At 44.7% G+C, this 24,784-nt stretch overlaps 1 protein-coding gene across 1 annotated transcript in view; it reads left to right on the top strand.

The window, feature by feature from the left end:
• The window catches only part of GFRA1 (GDNF family receptor alpha 1), a gene marked incomplete at its 5' end in the record, with an annotated part of 66,024 nt that overhangs the window by 30,731 nt on the left and 10,509 nt on the right, over positions 1–24,784 (top strand). The window contains one exon of the mRNA XM_089898208.1: positions 7,778–7,959. Coding sequence (XP_089754334.1) covers positions 7,778–7,959 — 182 coding nt within the window. The remainder of the gene's footprint in view (positions 1–7,777; positions 7,960–24,784) is intronic.

The raw sequence follows: 24,784 nt of genomic DNA, 5'->3' as shown, positions 1-24,784 counted from the left end.
ATGGAGCACAGCCTATCAAAGACACAGGGCTGTAAATTCAGTCTCTTGCAACAGGCCCTAGAGTAGAAGGAATTGGAATATGTAGATTCCAACCCAAACTCAATAACCCAATTCTGCTCCCTGCAAATTAACCAAAACCCTCCAATTTCCCTATCATGAGCATGATTCCAGCCTGTTGTGTACTTCTGGTAATTGGGGAGGAGACAGTTATTTTCAAGCCAAAGTACATGGCCGAGGTGAAGGGAAGAGAGCGGAATGGTCTGGGGGCAGAGATGAGACATCAGTTACTGTCACTCAAGTCCTTTTTCAGGTGCCACCTTCGCCTTCCTGAGCCACGCCATCGAAACTCCAGTTCCCCGTTCCCATCCTGGTGCTCCCTGAACCCCACCTCTGCGTCATCTTCCTCCAAGCATTTCTCACCACCTAATGTATTATATACTTTACTTATTTGCCTCCCCAACCAGAATGTGACCTCCACGAGGACAGGGACTTTTGTCTCTTGTTGCTGTCATTGTTGTCCCCTGCCGATACCCAGCACAGAGCGGTGACTGGCACTCAATAGATGTTCCATTGACACTTGAACGAATGAATGAGCAAGTGGACAGTCTTCCCAAATAGCAAGGCAAACACGCTAGAAATCACAGACAGTTTCAACAAGTGACATGGGTTTCCTGAATCTACATGCCTTAACAAGAAAAAGGAAGGTTTTGCTGTTTTCTTGTTGTTATCCTGGGTCATTTAAGGAAACTGGTCCCCCAAGTACCTCTTTCTTTACCTTCCTCCCACCCGTTAAGCCATGTCACATGGATGGGAGCATTAGAAGCATTGATATTAATTTGAAGCGGTTTCTTACAGCCTAAAAAATGTCGTTTTAGAAAACAAGCTTCCAATTTGCTGAACTTAAAGGACAACAATTTTAGAACAAAATGTCCCTTCTAGGAGGAAGACTAGGCTTAAATTATTCTGTCTTGTATATCGAAAAATGCCAGCTAAGAGTCATATATTAAAAATTTACACATTCAGGTCCCAAATGGAAGAGTTTGATACCTTATACAATGAATATGAAATAAAAAATTCCTAAATCCACGCCAAATCCCCAAGGACCTGATTAAAAACTGTTTTTTATTCATCTTAGGGAGGAGAGCAACACACATCCAATTTACTTGTGACATAAAAACAATCTAATCCCATGAAATTGTAATAGGATTTTTAAAGTTTTACATTTTAAACTTTTCATTTAACAGGGCTGCTCCTTCCTAATTATGCAGATTTTGTTTGGACAGCTGGGAGCAAAAAGGGAAAAAATAATCTTACTTAAATTTTCACTATATATTATTGATGAGGTTTGGGATAGATTTTTCTTTTAAAGAAACTGGTTGCGTTTGTACCTTGAGCAATGCTGGGCTCATAGTAGGTGCTCTGTGGTAGCGAATCACACTTTTTTGCTGTTTGATTTCACTGGCTGCCAAATTTCTATGAATGCCACTGAGTTACCCCAGTATCATAATTAGGGATGTGGTACTTAAAAAAAACACTAAATAGACTCCCTCTTTCGAGAACGCCGGAATCACAACTAACTGCTGAACAATCATCGACAGGAAGACACTGGAACTCACCAAAAAAGATACCCCACATCCAAAGACAAAGGAGAGGCCACAGTGAGACGGTAGGAGGGGCGCAATCACAATAAAATCAAATCCCATAACCGCTGGGTGGGTGACTCACAAGCTGGAGAACACTTATAACACAGAAGTCCACCCACTGGATTGAAGGTTCTCAGCCCCACGTCAGGCTTCCAACCCTGGGGGTCCAGAAACGGGACGAGGAATTCCTAGAGAATCAGACTTTGAAGGCTAGTGGGCTTTGATTGCAGGACTTTGACAGGACTGGGGGAAACAGAGACTCCATGCTTGGAGGGCACACACTAAGTAGTGTGTGCATTGGGACCCAGGGGAAGGAACAGTGATCCCATAGGAGACTGAAGCAGACCTACCTGCTAGTGTTGGAGGGACTCCTGCAGAGGCGGGGGGTGGCTGTGCCTCACCGTGAGGACAAGGACACTGGCAGCAAAACTTCTGGGAAGTACTCCTTCGTGTGAGCCCCGCCAGAGTCTGCCATTAGCTCCACCAAAGAGCCCAGTAGGCTCCAGTGTTGGGTCGCCTCAGGCCAAACAACCAACAGGGAGGGAACCCAGCCGTGCCCATCAGCAGACAAGTGGATTAAAGTTTTACTGAGCTCTGCCCACCAGATTAACAGCCAGCTCTACCCACCACCAGTCCCTCCCATCAGGAAACTTCCACAAGCCTCTTAGATAGCCTCATACACCAGAGGGCAAAAGGCAGAAGCAAGAAGAACTACAGTCCTGCAGCCTGTGGAACGAAAACCACATTCACAGAAAGATAGACGAGATGAAAAGGCAGAGGGCTATGTACCAGATGAAGGAACAAGATAAAACCCAGAAAAACAACTAAATGAAACCAAGATAGGCAATCTTCCAGAAAGAGAATTCAGAACAATGATAGTGAAGATGGCCCAGGACCTTGGGAAAATAAATGGAAGCAAAGATCGAGAAGATGCAAGAAATGTTTAACAAAGATCTAGAAGAATTAAAGAACAAACAAACAGAGATGAACAATACAGTAACTGAAATGAAAAATACACCAGAAGGAATCAATAGCAGAATAACTGAGGAAGAAGAACGGATAAGTGACCTGGAAGACAGAATGGTGGAATTCACTGCCGCCGAACAGAATAAAGAAAAAACAATGAAAGGAAATGAAGACAGCCTAAGAGACCTCTGGGACGATCTTAAACACAGCAACATTCACATTGTAGGGGTCCCAGTAGGAGAGGAGAGAGAGGAAGGACCCAAGAAAATATTTGAAGAGATTATAGTCGAAAACTTCCCTAACATGGAAAAGGAAATAGCCACCCAAGTCCAGGAAGCACAGAGAGTCCCATACAGGATAAACCCAAGGAGAAACACGCCGAGACACATAGTAATCAAATTGGCAAAAATTAAAGAAAAATTATTGAAAGCAGCAAGGGAAAAATGACAAATAACATACAAGGGAACTCCCATAAGGTTAACAGCTGATTTCTCAGCAGAAACTCTGCAAGCCAGAAGGGAGTGGCATGATATACTTAAAGTGATGAAAGGGAAGAACCTACAATCAAATTACCCAGCAAGGATATCACTCAGGTTCGATGGAGAAATCAAAAGCTTTACAGACAAGCAAAAGCTAAGAGAATTCAGCACCATCAAACCAGCTCTACAACAAATGCTAAAGGAACTTCTCTAAGTGGGAAACACAAGAGAAGAAAAGGACCTACAAAAACAAACCCAAAACAATTAAGAAAATGGTGATAGGAACGAACATATTGATAATTACCTTAACCGTGAATGGATTAAATGCTGCAACCACAAGACACAGGCTTGCCGAATGGATACAAAAACAAGACCCACATATATGCTGTCTACAAGAGACCCACTTCAGACCTAGGGACACGTACAGACTGAAAGTGAGGGGATGGAAAAAGATATTCCATGCAAATGGAAATCAAAAGAAAGCTGGAGTAGCAATACTCATATCAGATAAAATAGACTTTAAAATAAAGAATGTTACAAGAGACAAGGAAGGACACCACGTAATGATCAAGGGATCAATCCAAGAGGAAGATATAACAATTATAAATATATATGCACCCAACATAGGAGCACCTCAATACATAAGGCAACTGCTAACAGCTCTAAAAGAGGAAATGGACAGTAACACAATAATAGTGGGGGACTTTAATACCTCACTTACACCAATGGACAGATCATACAAAATGAAAATAAATAAGGAAACAAAAGCTTTAAATAACACAACAGACCAGATAGATTTAATTGATATTTATAGGAGACTCCATCCAGAAACAGCAGATTATACTTTCTTCTCCAGTGCGCACAGCACATTCTCCAGGATAGATCACATCTTGGGTCACAAATCAAGCCTCGGTAAATTTAAGAAAATTGAAATCATATCAAGCACCTTTTCTGACCACAACGCTATGAGATTAGAAATCAATTACTGGGAAAAAAAATGTAAAAAACACAAACACATGGAGGCTAAACAATACGTTACTAAATAACCAAGAGATCACTGAAGAAATCAAAGAGGAAATCAAAAAATACCTAGAGACAAATGAAAATGAAAACACGACGATCCAAAACCTATGGGATGCAGCAAAAGCAGTTCTAAGAGGGACGTTTATAGCTATTCAAGCATACCTCAAGAAACAAGAAAAATCTCAAATAAACAATCTAATGTTACACCTAAAGGAACTAGAGAAAGATGAACAAACAAAACCCAAAGTTAGCAGAAGGAAAGAACATCAAGATCAGAGCAGAATTGAATGAAATACAAACAAAGAAAAGAATAGCAAAGATCAATAAAACTAAAAGCTGCTTCTTTGAGAAGATAAACAAAAGTGATAAACCATTAGCCAAACTCATCAAGAAAAAGAGGGAGAGGACTCAAATCAGTACAATTAGAAATGAAAAAGGAGAAGTTACAACCGACACCGCAGAAGCAACTCTATGCCAATAAAATGGACAACCTGAAAGAAATGGACAAATTCTTAGAAAGGTATCAACTTCCAAGAATGAACCAGGAAGAAATAGAAAATATGAACAGACCAATCACAAGTAATGAAGTTAAGACTGTGATTAAAAAGTTTCCAACAAACAAAAGTCCAGGACCAGATGGCTTCACAGGCGAATTCTATCAAATATTTAGAGAAGAGCTAACACCTATCCTTCTCAAACTCTTCCAAAATATAGTAGAGGGAGGAGCACTCCCAAACTTGTTCTACGAGGCCACCATCACCCTGATACCAAAACCAAAGATGTTACAAAGAAAGAAAACTACAGGCCAATATCACTGATGAATATAGATGCAAAAATCCTCAACAAAATACTAGCAAACAGAATCCAACAGCACATAAAAAGGATTATACACCATGATCAAGTGGGGTTTATTCCAGGAATGCAAGGATTCTTCAATATATGCAAATCAATCAATGTGATACACCATATTAACAAATTGAAGGAGAAAAACCATATGATTATCTCAATAGATACAGAAAAATCTTTTGACAAAATTCAACACGCATTTATGATAAAAACTCTCCAGAAAGTGGGCATAGAGGGAAGCTACCTCAACATAATAAAGGCAATATATGACAAACCCACAGCAAACAGCATTCTCAATGGTGAAAAACTGAATGCATTTCCTCTAAGATCAGGAAAAAGACAAGGATGTCCACTCTCACCACTGTTATTCAACATAGTTTTGGAAGTTTAAGACACAGCAATGAGAGAAGAAAAAGAAAAGTAATACCGATTGGAAAAGAAGAAGTAAAACTGTCACTGTTTGCAGATGACATGATACTATAGATAGAGAATCCTAAAGATGCCACCAGAAAACTACTAGAGCTAATCAAAGAATTCGGTGAAGTTGCAGGATACAAAATTAATGCACAGAAATCTCTTGCATTCCTATACACTAATGATGAAAAATCTGAAAGAGAAATTAAGGAAACACTCCCATTTACCATTGCAACAAAAAGAATAAAATACCTAGGAATAAACCTACCTAGGGAGATAAAAGACCTGTATGCAGAAAACTATAAGACACTGATGAAAGAAATTAAAGATGATACCAACAGATGGAGGGATATACTATGTTCTTGGATTGCAAGAATCAATATTGTGAAAATGACTATACTACCCAAAGCAATCTACAGATTCAGTGCAATCCCTATCAAATTACCAATGGCATTTTTTACAGAACTAGAACAAAAAATCTTAAAATTTGTATGGAGACACAAAAGACCCCGAATAGCCAAAGCAGTCTTGAGGGAAAAAACGGAGGTGGAAGAATCAGACTCCCTGACTTCAGACTATACTACAAATCTACAGTAATCAAGACAATATGATGCTGGCACAAAAACAGAAATATAGATCAATAGAGCAGGATAGAAAGCCCAGAGATAAACCCACGCACCTATGGTCAACTAAACTATGACAAAGGAGGCAAGGAGATACAATGGAGAAAAGACAGTCTCTTCAATAAGTGGTGCTGGGAAAACTGGACAGCTACATGTAAAAGAATGAAATTAGAACACTCCCTAACACCATACACAAAAATAAACTCAAAATGGATTAGAGACCTAAATGTAAGACCAGACACTATAAAACTCTTAGAGGAAAACATAGGAGGAACACTCTTTGTCATAAATCCCAGCAAGATCTTTTTTGACCCACCTCCTATAGAAATGGAAATAAAAACAAAAATAAACAAATGGGACCTAATGAAACTTCAAAGCTTTTGCGCAGCAAAGGAAACCATAAAGAAGATGAAAGGACAACCCTCAGAATGGGAGAAAATATTTGCAAAGGAATCAACGGACAAAGGATTAATCTCCAAAATATATAAACAGCTCGTGTAGCTCAATATTAAAAAAACAAACAACCCAATCCAAAAATGGGCAGATGTCCTAAATAGACATTTCTCCAAAGAAGACGTACAGATGGCCAACAGGCAAATGAGAAGATGCTCAACATCACTAATTGTTAGAGAAATGCAAATCAAAACTACAATGAGGTATCACCTCACACAAGTTAGAATGGGTATCATCAGAAAATCTACAAACAAATGCTGGAGAGGGTGTGGAGAAAAGGGAACCCTCTTGCACTGTTGGTGGGAATGTAAATTGATACAGCCACGATGGAGAACAGTATGGAGGTTCCTTAAAAAACTAAAAATTGAATTACCATATGACCCAGCAATCCCACTACTGGGCATATACCCAGAGAAAACCATGATTCAAAAAGACACATGCACCCCAATGTTCATTGCAGTACTATTTACAATAGCCAGGTCATGGAAGCAACCTAATGCCCGTTGACAGACGGATGGATAAAGAAGATGTGGTACATATATACAATGGAATATTACTCAGCCATAAAAAGGAACGAAATTGGGTCATTTGTAGAGACGTGGATGCATCTATAGACTGTCATACAGAATGAAGTAAGTCAGAAAGAGAAAAACAAAGATATTAACACATATATGTGGAACCAAGAAAATGGTACAGATGAACCGGTTTGCAGAGCAGAAATTGAGACACAGAAGTAGAGAAAAAATGTATGGACACCAGGGGGTGAAAGCGGCAGGGGTGGGGGTGGTGGTTTGATGAATTGGGAGATTGGGATTGACATGTATACATTGATGTGTATAAAATGGATGACTAATAAGAGCCTGCTGTATAAAAGAATAAATAACATTTTAAAAAGAAAAAACAAACAAAAACACTAAATAGTTTGCTTTTAGTATAGAAATTTGACACAAGCATTTTCTTGGAAGATGGAACAGTGACTGTGATTCCAAATAACAGGTCTGAGTCTGGCTTTCAAAAGGCTTGACTGATGGGTGTTTCAGGGGAAGGATCTTGCTCCACACCTGATACGTGAATAGGGACACAATACATATTTGTTGCACTTAGAGCATAGCTAAGTGTCCAGCTCAGGGTTTAATGAATGAATGAATTTTTGAGCACCTGACCCACGGCTGGCTTTCAGCGTGTGGAGGGTGGATGGATAGATGGGGTTGGTTCACAGAAGTCCAGCGCTCTCATCAGAATTTCTAGTGTGCCTCTCTGCCTTCATGTAGACTGTCTGTTACATTTGCTGCTTGACTTTAAAATTGGATTTCCTCCTGTTTTACTGCAGAAAATGCAATTCAAGCCTTTGGCAATGGCTCAGATGTGACCGTGTGGCAGCCAGCCCTCCCAGTTCAGACCACCACTGCCACCACCACCACAGCCTTCCGGGTCAAGAACAAGCCCCTGGGGCCAGCAGGCTCTGAGAATGAAATCCCCACTCATGTTTTACCACCTTGTGCAAATTTACAGGTAAGAGCAGGGGCCTAACTCCCTGTCGGTGCTTACTTCTGAGGGGAACACAGATGCATTTTCTGAAATGCATTTAGAGATGGAGGGAGAACGATCGAACGCTGCTCAGGTTTGAGTCTCAAAAGTGCATTTTAACCATGAGAGGTGGAGACCGTGATGTTCTCTAGAGTGGAGAGAAGGATGGGCTCTGGAACTGACTCTGCCATTGACGAGGGCGGGGGCTTTGGTAGGTTCAGTCTCCCATGGGGTCACTGCTCCTTCCCCTGCGTCCCGATGCGCACACTACCTTGTGTGTGCCCTCCAAGAGTGGAGTCTCTGTTTCCCCCAGTCCTGTCAAAGTCCTGCAATCAAATCCCACTAGCCTTCAAAGTCTGATTCTCTAGGAATTCCTCCTCCTGTTGCTGGACCCCCAGATTGGGAAGCCTGACGTGGGGCTCAGAACATTCACTCCAGTGGGTGGACTTCTGTGGTATAAATGTTCTCCAGTCTGTGAGTCACCCACCCAGCGGTTATGGGATTTGATTTTATTGTGATTGCACCCCTCCTACCGTCTCACTGTGGCCTCTCCTTTGTCTTTGGATGTGGGGTGAGTTCCAGTGTCTTCCTGTCGATGATTGTCCAGCAGTTAGTCGTGATTCGGGTGTTCTCTCAAGAGGGAGTGAGAGCACGTCCTTCTACTCTGCCATCTTGAACCAATCTCCCTCTTCTGCCCATTTTTTAATCGGACTGTTGGTTTCCTTGATGTTGAGTTGTATGAGCTGTTTATATATGTTGGATATTAATCCCTTATCAGTCATATCATTTGCAAACATTTTCTCCCATTCAGTGGGTTGTCTTGGGGGCTCTTGGCTTTGTCAACATCATTGCCATTTAGACTGAATGTGGAACATTTAACTCTATCTAAAGATAAGCCAGAGACAGTGTTACTACCAAAGTGTTAAGGCAAATGTAGCGTCCTACTCGGGTTCATTCTTCAGGAAGCAGAAGGAGATGCTCTTTCGTGGTTTGAGGAGCTGTGAGGCACTGCACTGAAAACCCCTCGTGTGAATAGAGTCCAGTGAGAACGGCCCAAAGACTTCTTTGGAGTTGATTCAGATCTCCGAGGGAAAGAACCACAATGACTTACAAATAGTCATTTCCTAACTTTAGTCAAAGCAGAGTGTTGATTCTGCCTTTTTGTTGATTTTTTTCATCATAATGAGTATTCAGCTATTTTGGGACATATTCATATACTCACCAAGTATTTTCACACACTTCACCTCTTCGGATGTTACCCTCCTGACAGCTGCTAGAGAGATGCCTTGATTGTGTTGTTACTGGAGCCTTGGAGGACATGGGGCTCAGCAAGGGGACGCTTTGGCTTGAGCCTGCAGAACTAGCGAGTCACAGAACCAGCCCTGGAATCTAGAGGCTTGTGTTCTTTCCACGGTTCTTCCTCGATTTGAGAGGCAGCAGTGACCACATGGTGACTTCTGCCTGCTGCCATGCCAGGGGAGGGGACCTGTGCCAGGCACTGTGTGTGTTTACACTTGTCACTGGAATCCATCCTCCCATCTCCCCACCACCCCCGGCCCAGGCCCTGCCGAGGATCATCCTCACCAGAACACTCACCGGAAACTTCTCTGCCAGATACCTTGTTGACTCGCAACCCAGCCTGTGTCCAAGAACGTATTTGGGCAGTTTTTCCACTTGTGACTTGCTTGCTATCTTCTCACCCCCAACACTCCCCTCTTTTTCTTAGATATCCTACCTGCCGTTCAGCTGAGCTTTAGTCTCTGTCTTCGTCCTCCTGGGTCCCCACCAACACACACCATCATCTACACCCACACACAAGCCTGAGGAGAAGGCGGGTCGGGAAGACACAAGCTAAGGTCAACCAGATGTTCTTCATACTTCTAAAGTGTTTCCTGAGCCCTTCCCATCTCCAGTGCACTGTGCAGGAAATGCCAGAACTAGGAGGAAGCTTGGGGAATATTATGGCATTTAACTGCCCCATCCTGCAGTACAGCCCTGAGGTTCAGGGAGGGGAAGTGACTTGCACTAAGTCCCCCAGCTGGTTAGAGGTGGGTCTAGACGCAGACATAGCACCACAGAGCACAGTTTCTTTTTTATCTTTGGCCAGGCCTCAGCGTCCTGCTTCCTCTTAGGTCAGCCTTCTGTTCTTGTCGGGCCCGCTCAGCTTCCAGCATCCGTAAAGACAGGTGGCCAGATGAGGGTAGGACCCTGTTAGGATGAGGTGATGACAGTGGCCAGAGGTGGTTCCTGACCACAAGAAGAGGCAAGCTTTGGCTGCAGCAAAACCGGTTTCTTCTCTGCTCGTGTCTAAGTGCACAGAGCATGATGGCAGAGGCAGTGTTCACCCTGTTTATTAAGCTCCTTTTGTGTTCCGGAAACTTCATGGAGATGGGCATTCAAAAAAAATTCTGTCCTCAGTGAACGTACAAATAGTGGGCAAGATGCAGCTTGTCAGCATTTTTGGAAGGTCAGACTAAGTTAATAGATGGCACCTCAGAAGAATACTCATCACTGGAAACTCCGTGAAATTAGTTTCCCCCATGAGAGAGGAGTCTGACAGCCATGCGGAGGTGTTCTCCCCATCTCTCTGCCCCCGGCCCCACCAAATCACCTGGCTTCTGCTTCTCGGGGTACAGTGCTTGGCTTGGCCACGTGGTGTTTACCTCCAACAAGATCTGCCCGACCACCCCTCCCTGTCAGGGGGACTCTTTGCCACTGCAAGGTCACCCTGGCAATGTCAGAGGAGACATGAGCTCTCTTCCCAAGAAACAGCCTTTCCTTCTGCTGTATTAGTGATAGGAAGTCTGCCTCATAAACAGAGGGGCAAAGTAAAATTAAAGTAAAAATTAAAGCATGATGTTTCTCTCAGGGCTGCCATTTAACTTCTCAGCAGAGGGGGAAATGGAGACGTGGGAACACCAAGGAAGGAGGGGCGGCCACACCTCTCTCCCCGATGACACACACACAATCCACACATCTTGGAGCTAAACAGCATTTTACTTCTAGGGAGCTCTTAAGGGTTCCACAAAACCTCACCTTACCTCCTGCGACGACTACCTGTCTGAGACCATTTTTGCACGCATGAGGCAGGGGGTGAGTTCTTGGGTTTTACAGCCAAGCCTGTGTGCAGACCCAGGCTCTTGCCCTTACCAGCATCATGACCTCTCCAAGCCTCTGCTTCCTCAGCTACAAAACGTTACGACTGCCTAGCTGCTAGATTAAGAGGATTAAATGGGGGTAATGTTTCAGTGCTTGGGGCAGAGTGAATGCTCCAGAATGTCACATGCGATGCTTAATCCCAAGTCAGTTGGCCATTTGGCCCTTTGCAAGAGATGGATGGTGGCGTTGTGCCTTGCTTGGGGTGTTACACTAGGGAACATTGGTGTGAGTTGCACTAACAGGTATATAGTGTGTTTCATTTTGCAAAACATTTCGCATGCATTGTGCCCTCTAGTCCTCACAACAGCCCACGAGTCAGGTATGATAAACATCCTTCTCTTTTACAGATGAGGCAAATGAGGCAGGGACAGGCTAGGAACATAACTGAGATCACACAGTAATTCTGTAGTGGGGCTAGGATTTCCGACTCTGAGGCCAGTGTACTTTTTGCCTTGTTCCATGACCTTGGACAACCTGGGCTCTTTCTTTGAATTAGGAATTGGCAGAGAGTAAGAAGTAAAAAAATAGTAAAGGAGGGCTTCCCTGGTGGCGCAGTGGTTGAGAGTCCGCCTGCCGATGCAGGGGACACGGGTCCGTGCCCCGGTCCGGGAAGATCCCACATGCTGTGGAGCGCCTGGGCCTGTGAGCCAGGGCCGCTGAGCCTGCGCGTCCGGAGCCTGTGCTCCGCAACGGGAGAGGCCACAACAGTGAGAGGCCCGCATACCAAAAAAAAAATAGTAAAGGAGGTCATGCAGTATTTGTTTTTCTGTGTCTGGCTTATTTCACTTTGTATAATGTCCTCCAGGTTCGTGATGTTATTTATATGTGGATTCTAAAAAAGTTGAACTTTTTAAAGCAGAGACTAGAATGGTGGTTACCAGGGGCTGGGGGTGGGGAAATGGGGAGATGTTGGTTATAGGGTACAAACTTTCAGACATGCAAGTTGAACAAGATCTGGATACATAGATGACGGTGACTATAGTTAGCAGTACCATATTATATACTTGAAATTTGCCAAGAGAGTACATCTTAGTTGTTCTTACCCCACCCCCCAAAATGGTAACTCTGTGAGGTGATGAATATGTTAATTAGCTTGATTGCGGTAAACCTGTCACAGTGTATACATATATCAAAACATCAAGTTGTATGCCTGAAGTAAATACAATTTTTATTTGTCAATTATACCTCAGTAAATCTGGGGGCGGTGAATAATAGTAAAAGAGGAAGGGAGAAGCTGGATTTGAGAGACCCATATGTCCCAGTGCTTCCTGAAGGGGGTGCTTCGAATGATGGGAAAAACAGAAAGCTTGTAGGCTGGGATGCTTCATGCTGAAATCCCAGCAGACAGGGTATAGGGGAAAGACTGAAAGTTTGCCACTAAAACTTGTTGCAGCTTGATTATCTCTTTAGAATGACCTATATTAAGAGTGGTTGAAAGAATCGCTGGAAGCCAGAGGATTGGGGGTGAGTGGGTGAGTGATGAGAGGGGACTTACCTTTGAGAACGTGGTCCCTGGCGTTGATTTAGGACTCTTGCTTCAACGTAGGGCTCCCAGGAGACTTATTCTTCCCATCTGTCCTTCCTTTGCCTGGCTATCTTCAGATAAATTACCATTTGCCGGGGGGTCCTAGAAATATCTTAGAGTGGCGTTTGTCCCAGCCATATGTGTCATTACTCAGAATAGAACTGAGTTAAACCAGCTTGGGATCCATTGGTAACAGATTTGGAGCAAGTCAACTATCTCTGGCAGCTCTAAAGTTCACTACCCTCGAGAAGCACCCTCTTGTAGTATTTTTAAATATACAATAATCTGAGAAAACTCTGAGGGACTTGGGTTTCTGTCTTAACATTTGAGATAGATTTCCCCTCGGAAGGGAAGAAATAAGAATAAACATTTTCAAAAATCGGCTTCAGAGTGTAATTATCAACAAACCAAACACAATTCTGTTTGGGGAAAATGAGTGGCCTTGCGTGTGGTGTGTATAGGGCTCATCTGCAGTTCCTATGAAAGGCTCAGCTTTAAAAAAAGGAAAGTTGGTTGATTAGTATAAAATGTCACAGAAGAGTCCAAGAGCTAACCCCCTGAGATGATAAAATACCAGGTTTTGGGTAACCAGCCAAGCTCCCATGTCAGGATTAATTGGCAGGCATATTAGTAACAAGCATGATGCAGGCTGTGCTATTGCTGGCATATCCCTTTGACTTGCACAAAGTGGTCACATGACAAAGAAACACTAAGAATCCTACCAATTATTTCATCTTCTGTGCACTTGAGTGGTCTGGTAGCTGGAAAAAGCTCAGAATATTTAAATCAAATGGACTGTACTTGTCACTTATTTAAAGTAAATTTGGGAAGTGTAGGTGTTGGAAAAATCTCTATTTTGCATTATTATACATCCCTTAACTCTGGTGGCTTAAAGTGAAGACCTCTTAAAGTGGACTTTAGGCCCTTGATTTCCATGGTCAAATAGGGTTGTAGAAACTTGGGGAATACAGCCTTGGGACTAAGGCTGAGGACCCCTGAGAAGTTTTCACTGTCTCTGTGCTTTTCCTCAGGAAGAGACATGACGTGTGACCGAGAGGAGAAAGTCTGATGGACGGGGGGCGCACACTCAGAGCAGGGCAGGCAGAAGGGTGCAGGTAGCTGTGAGCACTTACCGGGGGCTCCAGGGAACAGGGCGAGCCACATCCAAAGTCAGTTTTTTTGGGAACCAAATAAAACATATCTATGAGTGAGACATGGAGGTACAGCAATTGTGGATCTCAAGTCTCCTCCCCTCATCTTAATGGAACTTTTAAGCAGCGTTCTATAGAAAAAGGAATTCGCAAAGCAGCTTTCTCAGTCATAAAAGAGATGTGAGCAGGGTCCAAATGAATAGCTTTTGCAAGAATGCTTACTGCTAAAGTTAGCAATGCAAAGGCTCCCTGTCCCTTTACCCGCCTTAGCAATCGTGTCACCTACTTTGGCAGTCAGACTATGCTAGCCCTAAGAGGAACAGTGCTGGCCGTCTGTGGGCCATGGGGGCAAACGCCTTGAGGTGGGCATCTTTCCTGGAGCAGAGAACCTGGATTCAGTGGATTTCAGTCTAGGTCTGTACCTCCCTGGCCTCCCAGGAAAGCCTCAGTACAATCCCTCTCTTGGCCAAGTACAGTCTGAAGCTTATAGAAATGCACTGGGCACTTGTATGTTGCAGCACAACGTTTACAGATTGGTAGTAGGGGCAGGGGGCAGATGCACTTTGGCTCCTTAACACCTGCTTATAACCTGTTTAACTCCTACATGTGAAGAATATTTGAATATTGAATTAGAACACTGGATATTAGAATACTGCAAAAATCTCTATCTGAAACAAGACCTTCCATCCTGGAGGAACAGCATGTGTTACCCCCTCACTGCCCTGGTACCTCTTCAGACCTAAACGGAGTCCATCTGTACTGGATAGGGCCAGACCAGACTGGAAATGATTTTGAAGCTCTTCCCAGGGCCAAACCCCACAAGTCTCAATGTGGCAATAAGGTGATTATCCAAACCTGCTGAATACCCAGGACTCCACTGGCTGTGACCAAGTGAAAATTTTAAGTGTTGAGTTTAAAAAGGAAAGCTTCCAATGGGTGTTTTGTAAATCATTTGTGCCAGCAGGCTGACCCCATTTGTCAGCTAATCCTGGAAATACAGGAGGTAAATTTAAATCTTCTAGCATGAAGCACTTAATCAATATTCTAAATGTTTTTCTTGCAATTTATGCTAGCAGAGCAATGGGGAGCTTTGGCGTCCTGTTAATCTTCCGGAGAAGAGTACTTGAGAGCAAGGCCAGGGTGGTGGGATTTTGCACAGGCTGACTGGTGGGAAGGTGGGAAGCTGGAAGGAGATGGAGAGAGGCGCTTATTTCCACACCAGGCCCCTAGCGCGTGGATACTCATCCCCTGTACTCACGCCACCCTTGCCAGTGGTTAAAGCCCCCCTCCGGTACCTCCATTTCACCCTGTGGCTGACAGCCTAGGAGTTGCTTTGCTGGGGGGGAGCATGAGCTTTGGAGTTGGTTAAACTGGAGCGAGGTTCCCGGCTCACTTCCTATTGCTCTTTCATGACCTGGGTCGTGTTTCTTACCGTCTCTGAATGTCTCCTATAAGCTGTCACCCACCTCTGGGGTTTGTTGTGAGGATTAAAGAACCAGTGCCAGTATGCAGAGGGCCTAGCACGACTGGCCAACCCTCTGCACTTGGAAGTGGACACCACCGTTATCATGGTTGGTGACACATGTTAGAGCTTTAACTGTGGACCCTGGGGCCATATAGGAAGGTTGTTCCCAGGGATTGGGGTGGGGGTAGGGGCACATGGATGGAAAAAGATGGAGCTCTTTAGGTTTTGCTTCCTTCATTTGTAAGAAGGCTTTGAACCGAGTGATATCCTGCTGGTTCTAAGATGCGGTCATTGTAGAAAGTCCCAAGGAAGGAGGGGAAGGGGTGGGATATTCTATGGACACCAGACCAAGAAGAGGTGGAAACCACAAGACAATAAAGAAAGGATCAGGTCTTGAACTGGGCTTAGAACTGTTTCAGATTCCATCTCTCCATGCGCAGGAGTCTCTCAGAGATCCTCCTAACCATCAGATTCTTGGTGCTGTGAACTTGGAGCTGTGACAGTAGTCAGGTCTTGGTCCAGCCTGGGTGTCAGAGTATGACCACCTGCCAGAGGCCATTGCCATATCTCTTTAACTAGTGCTGACAGTGGGAGGAGGTGACACAATTGTAAACAGGAAACACTCTTATTTGCAGAAAAGATGGTATTTGAGAGCTAGCCCTGCCTCTTAGCCTCAAAGACCAGGAATTCGCAGGCTCTCCCATACTGCATTCCACCAGTGCTATTGTTTGCTTAATATTCATCTTTAAACTCAGTATCGAAATATACTGTTAATAACATTTGTGAAACGTGAATCAATGCAATAGCCCTCTCTATATTAAAAAGTCATTATATAAATATTAAAATGAAAGCAATAAAAATGTTTTTATGCCACCTAAATAAAGTCATATACACCACTGGTTCCCAAACCCCATTTTGGGAAACATTACAAACGATCTAATCGTATGACGGATCCTAGAGCTATTTTCTGCGGTAACTTGCATCACCTCTGCTTTTTGTGGTTTTGTATTAATAAAGCAAATATGCAAATAGTACTTTCCATGGGTCAAGTACTATTCTAAGCACATTATATAAATACATACATATATGTATGTGTGCATATATACGTATATATATAAACTGATTTTGACAGTAACTTCATGGGGTCAGTACTATTATTATTCCCATTTCTCCGACAATAGACCTGAGACACAGAGAGGCTTGATCAGAAGAGAAATAGAACAGCAGCATGTCTCTCCTCTATACATTTTAACTGGCTACACTGTAATACCTAAAACGGAGCATTTGACCTTTTTGTTTCTGGATAACATTATTCATTCAATAGAGACTAAATCAGTCCCTAAATTCTTGTCGAACATGTGGCAAATTGAGGTGCCAGGCCGGTTCATAAACGAGCGTAAAGGAAGCGAATGAGGCCTATTCTAACACCAGCTGGCATCCTGCAGTACAACTCACTTCTGACACCGGCCCCCTGGTTAGCACAGATACCGCAGGTTAAGGGCACGGTCCCCAACAAGACTGCCCACTTCAGAGGCCAACCATACTTCAGGAGTTCCCAGGCTCTTCTGACGAACTGGCTACAAACTTAGGTGTTCCCATGATGCCCTCAGGTTCAATTCACTAGAATGACTCAGATCTCAGGAAAGCACTATACTTACAAGTACAGTTTTATTTTAAAGGGTACAAATCAGGATAAGCCAAATGAAGAGACACTTAAGCTGAAGCCTGGGAGGAGAGCTTCCATGCCCTCTCCCTGTGAAACTCCTGTGGAATTCAGGCATGCCACCCTCCCAGCACATCAGTGTGTTCATCAACCAGGATGCCCCACTGAGCCTCAGTGACCAGTTTTTATTGGGGTTCATTATATAGGCATGGCTGACTGATCCATTGGGCATGTGATTGAACGCAATATTTGATTCCTGTTTGCTCCCTGGAGGTCAGGAGATCAGGCTGACCTCATGTGGCTCAAAGCCCCAACCCCTTGACCTGTTGGTCTAAACAGAGCCATAACCATAACCATAGTCAAAACACTCCTATCATTCATGAACTTCCAAGGATTTAGAACTTATCTCCTAGGAACCGGGAATAAAAGTTAGCAGAATTTTTATTTTAATTCTAGGGACACCCTGTGAAACTTCTCACAAGGAAGCTGGAGTTGAAATTTTGAGCATGGGCTCACTTCACCACTTACCAGCCACGAAACCTTGGGCAAATTACTTCTCTGCCTCAGTTTTATCGCCTGTGAAATGAGGACGGCAGTGAGAGTGCCTCCTCGGGTATTATGAGCATTAAATGTGATCCTACTTGTCATGCATTCTCAGGGCAGTGCTCTGCCCTAAGGAAGTTTTTATTAGCTGTAAGCTTCAAAGGGCTTTTAGCACTTGGGTATCACTGGCCCCCTTTGTCCCATCTTTAGTAACAGAGAAGTGCTCCAAGGGGCCAGGCTAAACTATGCATTGCTTGTGGGTCCTGTTTTCCAGTGGCTTTTTTTGATATTGGTGGCCTATGGGGTTTTGCACCTGTAGAGTAAATGAGAAAATGTGAGGCCTTGTCACAGTGATGTTTTGTTTTGTTTTTTAATTAATTAATTAATGGCTGTGTTGCGTCTTCGTTTCTGTGCGAGGGCTTTCTCTAGATGCGGCAAGCGGGGGCCACTCTTCATTGCGGTGTGCGGGCCTCTTACTGTCGCGGCCTCTCGTTGTGGAGCACAGGCTCCAGACGCGCAGGCTCAGTAATTGTGGCTCACGGGCCCAGTTGCTCCGCTGCGCGTGGGATCTTCCCAGACCAGGGCACGAACCCGTGTCCCCTGCGTTGGCAGGTAGATTCTCAACCACTGCACCACCAGGGAAGCCCACAGGGATGGTTTTGAAAGATAGTTTAGTGTCAGAGGCCTCTCCAGGGGAAGTCACTTGCTTCCCTGGCATCTTTGCTGAAGATGGGCTACACACCTCACTACCAATCGTGGAAACTTCAGTAAAGGTTGTTTAGTGACTTCTTGGCTATGAGCTGAACGGTTCTCCAGGTCAGGCTTACTCAACCTCAGCCCCACTGCCCTTTGGCCACTGGTAATTCTTTGTTGTGGGGCTGCCCTGTGCCTTGTAGGATGCTGATCAGCACCCCGGCCTCTGCCCTCTAGATGCCAGGAGCCCCTTTCCCCGACCGTGATAACCAGAGATGTCCCGCCACACAGCAAACGTCCCCTGCAGGACAAAATCGCCCCTGGTTGAAGACCACTGCCTGGGAAACAAGGGCTGCCTCAAAAACCCCCTTTTCTTTCTGCCAACATGGAAAATGGAGGCATGTAAGAGTCTTTTCAGGTTTCCTTCTCCTTGTGTGGTGAGGGGCTTCAGGAGATTGAAGAGTAGACGGGTGCATTGGACCAAATCTTTCCTAATTCGTGCCAACGCGAACAATGAAACGGGGCTCTGGTGACCACGTGATGCCCAACTGGGGATACTTAAATTAATTTCCCCAAGGCAGCACTCCCCTCAGAGTGACCCCCGGGGTAGACTCATATGTGGTGTTAACCGAGGCTCTTGACCAGGTTCCCATCATCCAGGGGCCCGCAGGAGTCCGCGGCCTTTAGGACCTCCCACCCTCACCCTGTCTGAGTGATGCTTTCCCCCCATCCAGCATCCCCCACCCTGCAGGTGACATGTCAAAGGAGACTTTTGCTGGACAACCATGGTAGATGGAAGTGCTTATACCAAACCACAGCTGGGGTTCTCATGCGTGGACTTGGAGGATGGGGGAGTTTTAGGAGGGGCTGACATTGACTGCTGACCAGACAGGTCAGCACTGAGCCTTCAGCACGTGCACTGAATCTAAATGATTGTGGCTTCTAGATGCCATTTCCTGGGCCTTTTGTTGAAGAAAACGGTCTTGGTGCAGCATGTTTTTTGTGGCATTTGGTTTATGGTTTCTGTGAGGTTGCCATCATTTCTGTGTAACCCACAGTGTTTTCTAGCACCCACTGTTGTTTTCGTTTCATAAAGAAAGTTCCAAATCTTGGCTATACCTAGCATTTCCTTCGCATAATGCTCTCCTGCTTAGAGCGAGTTTAAGTCCTGGGAGAAATAAGCTGTGGGAGGGTCTTACGTTAGCAGAAGTGCGAAGCTACAGGGCACTCCACCCAGGCTGCTTCTGGGCTCCCCTGGCAGCCTCCTGACGGAGCTCAGGACCAGCCTGCCAAGTGGCCCTGGGGCCCTGTGTGATGGGCCCGGCTACTCGCAGCAATGGAGAGACTGACAGTGGCTTCCTGGGATTTAATCTTCCTGGCTTTATGTGCCAGAGGATGAGCTCAGAGGGAAGCTACATCCCAGAATCCACCCATGTTAGCCCTGGGAGGAAATAGGCTGTTGTAAAAACACTTTTTGAAATAACTGCTTATAGAGTGTTTTCAAAGCCCTTCATCCAGGAGAGTGCTTGAATTCAGAGCTCAAAATTGGGTATTACTCTGTTAAGGCTGCCATACAATCCAGGATGCCAAAAAGGCATTTTCAGCTGTGTATTCAAACCCTATTGGAAATGGAAACTTGCAGGGTATAACTGGTACCAAAAAACCGGAATTTCATCTCGGAGGCCTGGCTTCCCAGCAGGTACATATGCATATCACCCTATATCACAGAGTGCAGTGTCATACATTATATTCGTTTGCTGGGGCTGCCGTAACAAAGTACCATAGACTGGGTGGCTAAAACAACAGAAATGTATTTCTCACAGTTTTGGAGGCTGGAAATCCAAGGTCAAGGTGTCAACAGGTTTGGTTTCTCTTGAGGCCTCTCTCCTTGGCTTGCAGATGGCTGCCTTCTTGCTGTGTCCTCACATGGCCTTTCTTCTGTGTGTGTGCACCCTGGTGTCTGTGTGTCCAAATTTCCTCTCTGTATAAGGATACCAGTCAGATTGGATGAGGGCCCGTCCTAATGACCTCATTATAACTTAATCACCTCTTTAAAGACCCTGTCTCCATCCATAGTCGGTCACACCCTGCGGTACTAAAGGTTAGGACTTCAACATATGAATTTTTGAGGGACACCATACAGCCCGTAACATACATGTAAGTGGCAGGTACTCAGCAACTAAACATCTGACATTTAAAAAATCTCACCTATGGGGTGACTTTAAGGGGAGAAGATTGCTATTACCAGAAGCATTTCCTTAATCCCCAGGGCCCTGCTAAGTGTCACCTGTACAGCCTTTGAATATGAGAGGCTCTGACTGTTGGCTGGTTCTGTGGTCGAAGGAATGTGGGGAAAGGCACCTCCCTCAGGGGACCAGCTATCTCACCCAGCCTGCAAACATCAGGTGTTGTCTGCTTTGCTGAATCAGATGCTATCAGATTTCGGGCTTCTGCAAACTTAATTCAAGTAAAGGTTTCTTTGTGAGTGGCGTATTTGCATTGTAGCAAACTTTGGTTCAACATATTGTTAGAATACACAATACTGTAATTTAAGATATTTTACCAGCAGCAAAGGGTTTTATAATTCATTTAAAAAGTTGTAATGGGCTTGAGCATCTTCATTATAGTTTAATAATACAGCATTTTATACCCGGCTGTAAAATTTTAGCAATTATACAATTCTATTATATAGTTTAATAATTGTTCAAATGAAGGAGAGTGTAAAGTTCCTAAAAACCAATTTAATGACTTAGAAAAATAGCCTTTATGAAAATCTATTGTACACCTTTAATGAACCCAAATGTCACCTTTTCAACAAAGGCAGATCGCGGCCTCTATTTTTCTCAACCACAAAGCCCTGCAAATTAAGCACGTAGAGTGCAGTATCTCTGAGTTATAATTTTTCTTTTTTCCTCTTTTATCCCTAATCTCCTAGAGCTGGAATAAGCCTATTGCCCCCACAGGGTGAACAGCAGCCACGTCAGAAGAGCTTCAGTAGGAACAGGGAGTGAATTGGTTTTCTCTTAAGAAGGTTCTTTATTTTACAAATGGCCCCTTGATCTCACCACTTCAACCCCAACTCTTAACTCTAATCAGGTCTCTTATCTATGCCTCCAAATAACCCCTACTTCACCATTCTGTGAAGTAAGTGGCAAAATGGGGAGGCCTACATTATCATATAATTGTACACTATCATTATGCTTAATAAAAGTGTTAGCATCAGGGAGAAGGCACTGTGTCATCTTGTCACTGGAATTGTAATTCACGTTATTATATTTCTGGGATTTTCCGGGGTGTATTGTCAGACCACTAAAGTCAATAAATAGGAGGCCCTGAGCCAGGTACACAAACACAGTAACCATGGAACTTACGGAGCATACCTTGGGGATGCGGTCCCAGGATCCTTGGGTGCAGTGAGATTCTTGAGCGAGCCGGCCCTGGCTCAGAGCCCTGTTTCTGTTACAGAGGAATGGCAACAGTCAGAGGAAGTCCCATGTGGCTGGGCTCCTTCCTCTTTAAGGTGCAGTCCAGGGACTTGGGGCCCACAGTCCATTTCTGCTTTGTGTTACATGCAGCTGTGTCTGTGATGTGGGTGGCGGGGAGGCTGGCTGTGAGCTGCCTGCCTGAGAAGGAAGCACGGGAGAGGTCACCGGCAGGGGCTGCAGCCCCTCTCCTGCATCACCCCGAGATGACACGAGTTTCCCTTCTTTTCTGTCTCCCACTCAGTGTTCTAGTTGCGTCACCCTTCTTAGTCAGCTCCAGGGAATTTCTAGCTGAAGTTTGGTGTTGCTTGAGAACAACATAAGGCTGTGCATCCCAACAGCATTTGGGTATCTTTTGCCAGGTCACGGTCATCTCAGCAATGAGGCCACAGCTGGAGGGTATTCTTGCCGCCCAGGGACAGGCATTTGCTCCAGGCTTCAGCTGTTGTCTGCACCTATTCCCGGCCCCAGCACACAGCACCCCCTACGTTATATCAGGGTGAGGGTAGCACTTAGTGATTCTGAGTTCCTTTGGAGAGTCAAGGCAGCGCCATCATTTGTTTTACTCCAAAACCAAGCTCACTTTCAGGTAATGTAACTCAAGCCTTGCTGTTCCGATTCTTGACAAGGGATCATGCAGACAGTAGGCAAACAGTGGCATGGTAATTTCTCAAAGTTGCTTTTTTAGGAAAAAGGCTGTTGTGCTTAAGAGTGGAAAATACTGAAGGACCAGGCTTCTCTCTACAATAAAATCAAGCCTTCCTGTGGTCTACAAAGGAGAGTAGTTTCATCTCCTTAATCCTTGGGTTTGTTGTCTGTAATGTGGGAATAATGAGCACAGCCACCTGGGAGGGTTGTGATAATTAAACAAATTAAAATTCTTCAGCATAGTAACTGAGCCTCCAGCACAGTAACTTTTTATCATTATTTTATCCTCCTGGTTCGTCTCTGCTGACCATGAGACAGAAGGAGCCTGAGTACTGAGGGACAATTTGGTAACTTTTATCCCAAAATTCATCTGGAAAATGAACTTGGGTGCTGTATAGGGTGTGGACCCTGTGGTTGAAACAATTTTTATTGTCACCCTTTTTTGATGTCTTCTCCTAAACTTTTTTTTTTTCTTCTACTTTTCTCAAAAAGTGAGAATAACCACTTAAGGATAGGGACGGGAAGACCAGGCCCCCTCAGTGCATTTCGGGAAAAGCCATTAGACCACCCGCCCCTGTGGTCCAGAGGGTAGTGAGGCTGGCCCATCAGAGGGATAGTAATTCAGCAGTTGGACAATTGCGTAACCCAATTGCTGCATAATAAACATGCTTAATAAAAAGGAATAGGACGTCTGCACCATCTTGGCTATAAACATACTCTCGTTCTGGGCAACCTACGAGAATACCTCTGAGCACACTTAGATCACATACTATAAATAAATCCAATTTCTTGTATCCCCTACTGACCTTTTATCCTTAGGACTTCTAACCAACCGTGCTTCCCTGAATAATAGACTCCGTCGTGCTCTTGAGCCGTGGAGCACAATTGTGGGAGGAAAATGGCTCTGGTTCTCTTGGGGGTGAGGTTCAATGAAGGGCTCCCCTCCCGTGTGCTCCTCAGATTTGAGTCCCAAGAGGAGTCACGTCGTGGACAAGGCTAGACAGGAAACGCAGGATGGTGGGCACTGAGAAGACGTTGTGGGAATTTTCCCCAGGGTGGCTGTCCCCTGCCACCCTGAGGGCTGCAGGGACCTCAGATATGACATGCGGGGTGCTCATCTGTGGAGACCGTCGAGGGAGTGAAAATCACCAGCCCTGGCCTGACCTCTGACTCCTTGGGTTGATTCTAGGCTGCCTCGGCTGGCTCTGTGCATGCTGCCTGTGTGACCCCGGGGCTTATCACCCTTATTATTCTAAGGGTTGATCTAAGGATTATGAGAGATAATGGTACCGTATCTGGCAGAGCCGGTATGCGTGGGTTTTAGAGTCGAAGAGGCTGAAGTCAAAGAGATTCAAATCTCAGCGCAGCCACTCGGGGCTGTGGAAACTTGGGCAGGTCCCGACCTCTCTGAAACCTCTGCTTCCTGATCTGTACAGAAGGGGAGTAGCCCCCCTCAGAAAGTCATGTGAGTCCTTGGGGAGTATTCAGTAAAATGCGGATGGGATCATTACCAATGGAGGCTTTTCTTAAGAGTAATCGTCACAGTCATTATCACTATTAGTCTATTTGGTTTTCCTCTATTTTCTTCAATATTTTTCTCTGTCTACTAAAAGTACATTAAAGTTTTTAAATTTTTTGCTTTCCCCTTGTTTCTTGCAGCACCACAAGTGCTCCGTCTTCCCACCCAGAGAGTGAACAAAAGCCCTGGGTCCGTGCTGTCTCCAGACCTGGCATTTTATATCAAACCTTAGTTACCACCATAAGTCACAGAGCCATTACAGGGCTGCTCTCAGCTGCACATAAATGCACAAGAGAATGAGAGGCTTAATAAGTATTATCTGATGGTGATGAGGGCACGTTTCTGATGAGATCGGCTTCATGCACTTCTTGTCAGGGACCACGATGAATCTTTTCTGCTGCTCTCTTCACACTTGCGTTTCCAAATGCACGTTTTGAGAAAACAAATGTTTCCTTTTAGGGCCATCCCCCTAGTTACCATTACACCATGATCACTGAATGCTCGCTCTACAAAACCCCTCCCCCGCCCCAAACTAAAACATCTTTCACACAGTGTTTGGCATAATCTTGTTAATTGGGCATAATTTTCTAAAATGTAGCTCATAATTGCTTCTTGTCTGAATAGTTTACTAATCAAGCAAGTTAACCATGAACAAAAACACACAGTTCTCTAATGTAGCTGGCAACCTGTGTTCGCCCCAACTTGGGGAAAAGCAAAATAGATGTAAGATGATCCTGTGGAGTAAAGGGAAGGAAGAAAGGCCAGCCCAAGCGCCCTGGTAAGCTCCCTGCTGTAGACAGTGTCTGCGCACAGCGCTACTTGCCATCCTGCCATTAGTGTTAAATTACAAGCGCAGGGCTGCAGACATCCTTTTATGGTGTGCGGGGAGACTGACAGGCAAGCCCGAGGGACTGCTTAGCTAATGGAGGACGTTGATATATCTTACAGGACTGTATCTCTTT

Source organism: Delphinapterus leucas, chromosome 16 (genome assembly GCF_059928025.1).
Source record: "Delphinapterus leucas isolate spDelLeu-1000000601 "Yukka" chromosome 16, BTC_Dleu_Yukka2, whole genome shotgun sequence".
In the NCBI taxonomy this organism is placed as follows: domain Eukaryota; kingdom Metazoa; phylum Chordata; class Mammalia; order Artiodactyla; family Monodontidae; genus Delphinapterus; species Delphinapterus leucas.
The sequence above is the reverse complement of the archived record's forward strand: the minus strand, read 5'-3'. Positions and strand labels throughout refer to the sequence as shown.